The 9,099-nt window shown below is 39.7% G+C and overlaps 1 protein-coding gene, 1 long non-coding RNA gene and 1 other non-coding gene across 3 annotated transcripts; 2 read left to right on the top strand and 1 right to left on the bottom strand.

Moving 5' to 3' along the window:
- Window positions 1-1,744: 1,744 nt before the first annotated feature.
- Window positions 1,745-8,065, bottom strand: LOC144464588 (uncharacterized). Its single transcript, XR_013492272.1, has 3 exons — window positions 7,963-8,065; window positions 4,981-5,081; window positions 1,745-1,876 (listed from the first exon to the last, which is right to left on the bottom strand). It is a non-coding gene; the product is annotated as an uncharacterized LOC144464588 (long non-coding RNA).
- On the top strand, window positions 6,497-7,402 carry LOC144464595 (uncharacterized). Its single transcript, XM_078172101.1, has 2 exons — window positions 6,497-6,652; window positions 6,744-7,402. The coding sequence occupies exons 1-2, from the start codon at window positions 6,497-6,499 to the stop codon at window positions 7,374-7,376; spliced, it is 789 nt and encodes a 262-aa protein (XP_078028227.1). The 3' UTR covers window positions 7,377-7,402.
- Window positions 7,609-7,682, top strand: trnat-agu (transfer RNA threonine (anticodon AGU)). Its single transcript has one exon. It is a non-coding gene; the product is annotated as a tRNA-Thr (tRNA).
- Window positions 8,066-9,099: the final 1,034 nt, after the last annotated feature.

Raw genomic sequence — 9,099 nt, 5'->3', positions numbered from 1 at the left:
GCTAATGTTTTTAGCACAAGCCTATGGCATTTTACATTGTATAAATTAGCCTAGCAGCTAGTGATCTTTTCCCGTTCTAATAAAAATCCAGGGACAACAGCAACATTTAACAAAGGAAACTTTACAAAATTCAGCTCTATTACAACTAACAAGGTTCACTGACAAAACAACTGTCTTATACGAAACACGTTTTCCAGACAAATATAACATGCTAACGTTATTAGCACCGGCCTTTGGCATTTTACATTGTATAAATTAGTGAGCGGCGAGCAGAGATATCCTCTGCTCATGTGAAGCCAGGATACATCCTGAAGTATAAATCCATCCCCAAAGGATAAATCACACACAAGACTTAAAATGCTAATTTTTTTTAGGGTTTATTGTCTTCACAATTTATTGTTTCTTTGCTGTGAAATCAAAGTAAATAAAAGCTTTGTTTCGACTGAGGGAAATGGTTTCAGCTTACAAAAATAGGAGGTCTGCGTTGCTGCGACGCGTAGTTACATTTCTGGGGAGGTGCACGTCAGGCTATGGCGTACGGTATTGCATAGCCTCTACATCACTGCAGAGCCTTCGGCGTAGGTACAGCATCGATTTGACGCAGAAGTATGAATTGCGCTTTAGTCACTCCCTCTATAGCAGAAGATGGCACTTCATAATGAAAGCTCTGTGCTGGAAATTTACTGTACTTAATTTTGTAAATAAAAATACACTTCATTCTTGATACATCACATTTTGGGGCCCTGGGTAAACAGTTCCACTTTTTACCCACTAAGACACCCCTGGCAGCTAAATAGTTTGTTTAGTGCCACACAAATGTTAGCATGCTAAACTAAACTAAACTAAGATGGTGAGGTTGAACATGGTAAACATTAGGCTGTACCTAATAAACATATAAATCTATTTCAGAGATACACTAACCTCAACCCTTCATGCCTTCAGGCCGTGTATCCATTGAATGGTTATTTATTTGCCCTATTTATAAGTTATAGTTTAGTCTACATCTCACAAAATACTTTACTTGTATATAGATGTTTTATTTTTACTGTTAGTCATTGGTGCTTTTAACATATATTTATATATAATAAATACACATACTTGTGTACATAATTGTCCCGTCTGTTATTTACCTTCATTTTTCCAGCTTTGTCATCCTTGTTCCTAGCTGCTATGTTCATTTCTGTGTAGCCTACATGAGAGCAATGCAAACAGAGTCAAAGTCTTCATTTGTGTACACATACTAGGCCAATAAAGGTGATCCTGATACTAATATTTGCATTGGCATTGTGGGCACTTAGCTTGTTAGGATTAGGCATTATGTAGCTACACCTGCATAGAGCAGCCTGGTCAGCCATCAAAAGCAAAGATCTTCAAGAATTAAAAGTTCTGTGTCCTAAACAATTTGTGACAAAAAATTTTCTGAGAATTCGTAAATAAGGCTTGACAGTGTCAAAAATAGTTCTCACACCAAATTTAAGAGTTATTATTTGGTACTACATTATTTCAACCCTTTGTGCATGCAAACACTGTTCGAAATATTAAAAAAAATGTATGTGGCCATATTACAAAATAGTATAGCCTTCTGCTAATGTAAAAATATGTAGCTGAGAGTAATAAGATCAAAATAATGATATTCATCAACTTATTATTGTCATTATCTATAATAATATACAGTGTTTATTCAACTCTCCACTGCGAATATATCCCTCTTTTATCAAATGCCAGCAGTCACACCTCACCTTTAAATATCGGCACCATGTGATACTCTCTGACATGATGATCCAGTCTGATTTTCCTGGAAATCCTAAATTATATTCTTGTTCGGGGTGAAATGCCGTCATATCTCCAACGTGGTCCAAGTCCCCGAGATGCAAATCTAAAATCCAAAATAAAATCAAAGTCAAGGAGTTTATTTATTTATTTTCATGTTTACTGTTATGAGGACAAGTCAGCTGATGCTGTAAACCACTGCATATATAGTGTATGATAGTTTGCAGCATGTCAGCAGGACAGTATAAACACAACACCAAATACAAACAGTATACCTATCTTGAGAAAGAGTCAGAAACAAACTGATCTGTGTAAGATCTCTTTGAGTTGTTACAATGTTTCTTTAAATAATACCTGTAAAATATTTATGCCATGACATGTCAAGTTCATGTCTCCACCATGACATTTGTGTCCAAACACTGCCCATCACTGTAATTGATTTAGTTGTCATGGTTTTCATTGAGACAACATTATATTTTAATGCACAGAATGCTGACAATGACAACTTTTTAGATGGCTGTAAGTATCTAAAGTGTCACCCAGGTGTTTCAGCCAAAACCTCTCCATTTAGAAGGTATTTTGTCTGTGTGATGAATTCATCTGACTGAACAACAAATGACCCAACCTAAAACCACAATTTCCTCCATGGACTTTCTTCTCTGCTTCCTGAACTTTCATCCACAGCTGAAGTCACACTGACCTGCTAGATATCAACGCTGTAAACCCTGCTGACAGAATATGTCAGTTTCTTGTCCTCAGCATTCCTCCTGAGCTGTAATATCTGTTTATTTTGTAACTATAGCTGCACTAAATCATGCCTCCTGCTTTCCCTGCCTTCCCTACTGAGTCTGACGTTCTTTTATCCACAGCCAAGCTGGAATCACACTCAGCTTCTATTTCTTAGATCCAAAAAGGCTTTTACAGCATGGGACACGCTGCGAAGAGTAACCCCCTCACCTCAGTCATGCGGCACATGGGATTAGGCCCAAAAATCTCTCAGGTTGACAGGAAATGTGGACGGAGTTTCCACATCAAACAGCAGGCTGAGGAATGGTGTTTGTGTATTGTGAGGGAAGGAGTGAGGATGTAGGTGAGGGAGAGGACGGCACAGCGTCATTCACACATAAGTGTCAATCCTGATTTCTTAGAGAGGAGTGTGGACACAGAAGAGCAGCGTTTCTCTGTGTGCACACCTGAGTTTGTGAGGTATAAACTGAAGTATTCAGACACAGAGAGAAGGACAGTTTGTGTATTGTGGGGTTTGTTTTTAGAATAATATTAGTTATAATTAACGTAGAATACGTTGAAATACAAAATAATGGGACTAATTTGGCAAGAAACACATGTTAGTGATGGTTTGTTTAGTCACCATTATCATTTTTCCCTCAAATAGATGGGTGATAAACTACAAGGAAAAGACAACATAAAGCTTCTTGAAGTGTTAGGTCAACAAGAGCCCCGAGCACGAAAGTCTCTGAGCTCTAATGGAGGGATTAATTCAAACTGTATTCCCTCTTTTGGTGTTTCAGCACATGTTCTGTGTGCAAAGCATCTGTATTAGTTATATTTTTCCATCAGTCAATTTGAGTTTTTCCTTTCATTTGTCCCCTGTATGTATACTCAGGTTTACTGTCTGTCTGTCTGGCTTGTGAGCCATTGTTAATGTTTGTGGTCTGAACTAAGCCTGTTACATTGCAGAGGAATTATGTTGCGGGAGGCTTCATAAAGCCTGACATATTTATTTGTACCTATGATTTATATTAGTGACTGAATTTTTGTGTAAAAGGAAGGCTAGCATGGAAAAACATGGTGTCCATATTCAGAGCCAGGTGTGCCGTGGGATTTCGTGATAACCACACATTGTTATTATTATTCAACTGGGCCTGTATAAAAAGATATTAATTGATTTCTGATTGACTGTAAAGGTATATTGTGTGCACCCATTTCCTAATTAAGAGGAAAACTCTACCTAAAAAATGTAAAAAAAAAAAAAAAAAAAACCTTCCCTGGGAACCTATTTGTCACCGTTAGTGCAAGAGAATTACAAGTGTGTGACACATCACATTATCTAACATTATCTTACATTAAATTGATGTGTTATTGGGACTTTGATGTAATTTTAAAAGGTTTAAAATTAATTTATGAATCAATTTGGCTATAAATATTTCACGAGTAATAGCTGGTTGTCAATTATTATTTGATATTAGTAAATAAAAACTAACATTTATGTCATGATAACAGTGAAAGCACACGTTATAGAGGCTTTTGTGCACAGATATGACTACAGGTGTGCTTTGAGATTTTGGCTTGCCCTTTGGTGTGCTTTGGGCACAAAATGTTTGAAAACCACTGCGGTAGAGTATCTGTACTTTAGCTGAGGTTTTATATTTCTGTCAACTTTCACTTCAACTCCACTACATATCCTTAATAAAATGTATACTTTTACTCCAAAACATGAAGGGATGAAAGGGCAAATTAAGGAAAGGGAGAGAAGGACAAACCAGATTTTATTCTTTTCATTTTTCGTGTATGCTCCATTTTTTTTTTTTTTTTGGTGTGCTTGTTACAAAAAATAAACTTCTTAGAATTGTAACTGCTTGCTTTTGTATTATCAGCATTTACTTGTACTTTTACTGTCAATACATTACATGTTAATATCACAAAATTACTTTTGATACTTGAGGGCAGAAAATAGCTGCTTTAAGACTTTTACTAAGATAGATAAATAGATAGATAGATAGATAAAATTACATTTATTAACTGGTCTAATGCTGCCACCTAGTGGCTTATTTACACCTCTACTATCTTTGTGAATCCAAAGCAACACATTCTGGATACTGGATCGACTTTGGACATGCCTTTAGAATAAACTAGGCCAACTAAAATAAATATATGACAAATATTTGAATATATTACAAATAAACCATGAATCTTTACAAATGCCAACTGGTACAGATGTGATTACTAGCTCTGATTTGAGGCTTATAAACTACAGAACCTTTACTCCATGTTTCTGTTTGGCAGAATAACATGTTCAGTGACAGGGGTCACAGAGGCCCTGGCAGCGCGTGACCCTGTTTCGACGGCCCATCTGCTTTTGGTTTCGATATAGTGTTGTCTTAATGTGTGTCATGTGACGGTCAGCAGTTTGAGTTATGATCTTAATGGTCCATTGTTGGAGGAGTATGGAGTCAATGTGGAATACTTAACTGCTAATGTGAGCCAATCATCGGTGTTAATGTCTCATCTTCAGTCCGTTATGGCTCCAAAATAATTCTGACATCACATGCTCTCCACGACCACCAGAGTGCCTGACAAGAGATAATCATCTAGATCAGCAAAAATACAGACGCAATTCAATTTTAAAAAATGTTTCATGCCTGTCTTAGCTGTTAGCCCTCTGAGTCTGCCTTATTTTTTGGAAATTTAAATCTGAATGGCCCATACACGTTGAGTCTGACACTAGCCTGGGAACTGGTTGTGCATTGGACTGTGCGTTATCCGGTGTTTTGATGTCTCGATCGGTGGAAACCCAACCGACCAGGAAGGGGAAAAGTAGCCCGATTTGTCACCTCGACACATTATAGCTGACTGAAGCCTCACACTCGGGCAGCTTCTTCAATACACTTCCACTATCCACACTGTTTTCTTCTGTTGCGCACCAGGAGGCAGCGAGCTGTGGAGGAGAGGATGTGCCTCAGACTGAAGTGCCAGAAAAGTGTGAGTGTTGCCTCACCTGCCATGTTTTCAGCACTGTGTAACCAAGTCAAAATTATTTTAGTGTTTTTATTTTTATGGAGAGCACTATCTGTTGAATAAATGGCTTTGGAAGTCTGGGCATCAAATAGATGTTTCATCAAGTGCGTCTAGGCCTAAATAAAGATTTAAAAAATACACAAATATTAAAGCCTACTCTTCCATTTCCCCCTCAAACTTAAATGTTTTTTACTCTAACAATGGTCTTTACATGCAGAGATTTGCCAGAGGATCTCAGTGTTGTGTGACCTAACACTCCTGCAGGACAGGACAAGCTCCGTCTAGGCTAAATGGGCACATTAATGGGTCATCACCTATTAGCCCTTACAGCTGTTAATAGGTGTGTAGCACATCAAAGGCACGCGTTTGTAAGGCTTGACAATATCCACTGAGATGTGCAAGAGGGTGGGGTGCAGGGGGGTCGTTTTCTGTCTGTCAAGAGAAGTATAAAACCCTCTGGTGTCCTGCGTGTTCACCAGTGTCGAGGGGAGACTTAAAGAAACATACTCCTGGTTGCTTTGTGTTTGAGCTCTACTGAAAAATGGCATTCGGATTGGATTTTACTGGAGGTAATGTCTCTGAGATGAACACGTTTTACTCGGGACATTATTGGCCTGCTACATACCTGGATATGAACAACAACGACGATTACGCACAGGACTCCATCAGAGGTAAGAGGCTGAATGTCTTTAGTTTGTTACACTTTTAAAAACTGACCAAGGGAACGCGTTTCATATAGACTAAGACACAATGCTGCATGATCTCTTTTACTTTGGTTGCCTAAAGATCGGCGAATTTAACAGTTAAATAGTTAGGCTTAAAGCATTTCTTTGGATGTCCCTCTGCGTGCAAACATTTAAATTTGATTCCCTGCTTGCAGTGTGTTTAATTCCAGTTTAGTGGTCAGAGAAGTATCAAATAACTAACATTTTGTCCTCTCCTTGTAGTAAGCCATGATGCTCCCCACAAGATGCGCTCGGACACCCAGCGTCGCCGGAAGCGCACAACTTTCAGCAAGGCGCAGCTGAGCGAGCTGGAGAGGGCCTTCTCTGTCACACAGTATCCGGATATCAAAATCAAGGAGTCTCTTGCGTCTATAACTGGGCTGCCGGAGTCTAAGATCCAGGTATGACACGTGCGTCACAGATTTCCCGTGCGTAATTTTCCCAATGAGCCAGTGTGCCATGAAAATAACCATACTTCTTTCTTTTCAACAGGTCTGGTTTCAAAATCGACGCGCGCGCTATTTCAAGAGCAAGAAACCAACCAGAGAGACCCCCAAACCCTCCGCAGACTACTTCCATCATGAGTTCTCCTACACTCCAGCTCCCAGTCCACCATTCCCCCAGTTGGCGCACTCTTTCCACACCCCGAGCATACCGTCCCCACCAGGGTACCCTGCTCCAAGTCTACCTCAGTCCACCAGGCTCTCAACCATCATGGGGAGTCAGACCATGTCCCTGCCCACACCTACGTCCCCTGTCGCCGCCGACCAAGCTACATCCTGCTCCCTGCATGAACCTAATCCCACAGGAGTTCCCCAGCATCACTACAGCCAAACTGCGGACTTTACTGACTATTGCCACGGTGTGTTCCCACACAGCGAGCTCAGTGAATGGGATTTCACAGAGGACTTTGAGGCTTTCCTCGGAGATGCACATAGATCCCAGCCTGAGGGTAGCCGCTGCGCTACAGTCGGACATCCTGAGCCCATGGAGAGAGTCCAGAGTCAGCCGGACCACATCTCCGACCTGGACGACCTGTCCGAGCTGTTCTTTCAAGACCTGGGCGACTTCAGTGTGTCGGATTTGGACATTTCTGCGGCAATGATTGATTATATTTTGGGTTGAACGATAAAAGAAGGTTTGAAAGAAAAGTAGCTATATTTAAGACCACATTGTACATTAAGCTGTACCGTCCTGTACAAAGGACTTTCTCACGTGCAATAAATGTATAGAGCTATTTAGATTTATTAACATATTGTAGAGTATTACGCTAGCTTCACAAATAAAGCAAATATTTTATGCAACTGTTATGTCTGGTTTTTATTCATAATATCCACTTCCGTCTCCACCGTCACGTGGCGCCGTGGCTTAGTTGGTTAAAGCGCCTGTCTAGTAAACAGGAGATCCTGGGTTCGAATCCCAGCGGTGCCTTTTTTTTGTCTATATACTGGTTTACTGAAGAGTGTCTGCAAGATGGCTCACAGACGATATGGATATGTTCGAAAAAACTCTAGGCTATATTTAAGCCATAGTAACTGTACTCACACAGTAACATACAAGAAACATGTTTTACACTGGAAACCGGAAGTGATTTTCCCAGAGATTTTTCAATCAAATTTAAATCAGTATTAGGATGTTACTCGGTAACAGTAAGACAGTATATGGTCTTTAACACGATAAACACGGTGAAAGTGGTCGCCATGCTACTCACAGGCAGTTTTGTGAACGGTGGTCTTCAGTTATGATTGCAGCCACGAGCGCGTTCTTCGACGCGTTCGGCTCAGCCAATCAGAAGTCGATTTCGACCAGCACAGTTAGAAACGTTTGCAGCTCAATGTTGTGTGGACGTTGTCCGGTGGTGACTCTAAAACACTGAAAATACTCAAGCTGTTTCACAAAAAAGGAAACGCATGTGACATAAAAACAAACCAAACAAAAAACATAATAGAATTAATAAAGTAAACAAATTGAATATTCACTAACACATCTAAAACGAAGAAGCAAACTATGAGATATCAGGATATGTCCTCATCACTGGGTCCACATGCAAAATATAGAACAAAGTAGGCTGTGGTGTTGCTTGTATTTATGGCAAGAAAAAAGTTGCATGAATGCAAACAGAAACAGAAGCCTAATACAAACTGTTAGAAAATGTGTTGTGTGCATTACATATAAGGACATATGTAAAGGGATATACATATATAAATTAGCTTTAATGTGTATTAATTTATTGTGAGTGTGCGTGTGTGTATGAGATGTCCAGCAGATGGTGCACCTCATTCAGGAGAGCAACTTCTCTATCTGCAGTGAGGCTCTAAGGACAGATGGTTTGGTATGGTGTAAAGCCCTCTGAGGTTTGTGATATTGTGCTATATAAATAAAATTAAATTGAAAATTGAATTTGTTGCCAGGCAGGGGAAAATGCATTTTTGTGCTGTGTTTTCTTCCTCTCTGTTTCTCTCTCTCCCTGTATCCTGTTTTCTCTCCAGGTGCTAACAACCTGGGGCCATATTCACAAAGCTACCTAGTGCTAAGAGTTGCTCCTCGTGATGAAATCCTAAGAAAAATCTTACAACTGTGACGTTTTATTAGAATTTCCCCTTATAGTTAAGACTAGGTCCTTGTTCACAAAGCATCTTAGACCTTAAAAGAGCTCCTAGAGCTCCCTTCTTTTTAATAGCCCAGTCAAAACTATTTTTTTTAAGATTGCAGTGCTCGTGTTGATTCAGGACCATCATCTTCATCTTTATCCTACATAATTTGTTTGATCCAGGGACATCATTGCCATGTTAATCCTGAATAAAATCGCTGATGTTGATCCAGGACCATTACTGCTATGTTGATGTCG

The sequence above is a fragment of the Epinephelus lanceolatus genome, chromosome 11, assembly GCF_041903045.1.
Source record: "Epinephelus lanceolatus isolate andai-2023 chromosome 11, ASM4190304v1, whole genome shotgun sequence".
Classification (NCBI taxonomy): domain Eukaryota; kingdom Metazoa; phylum Chordata; class Actinopteri; order Perciformes; family Serranidae; genus Epinephelus; species Epinephelus lanceolatus.
Note: the sequence above shows the minus strand (reverse complement) of the source record. Positions and strands in the feature narration are given on the sequence as shown.

What these genes read in the sequence shown, in the direction of transcription:
- LOC144464595 (XM_078172101.1), top strand. Translation starts at nt 6,497, where the DNA reads ATGCGCTCGGACACCCAGCGTCGCCGGAAGCGCACAACTTTCAGCAAG. An exon ending in TGCCGGAGTCTAAGATCCAG is followed by an intron (nt 6,653 to 6,743) that starts GTATGACACGTG and finishes TCTTTTCAACAG; the next exon opens with GTCTGGTTTCAAAATCGACG.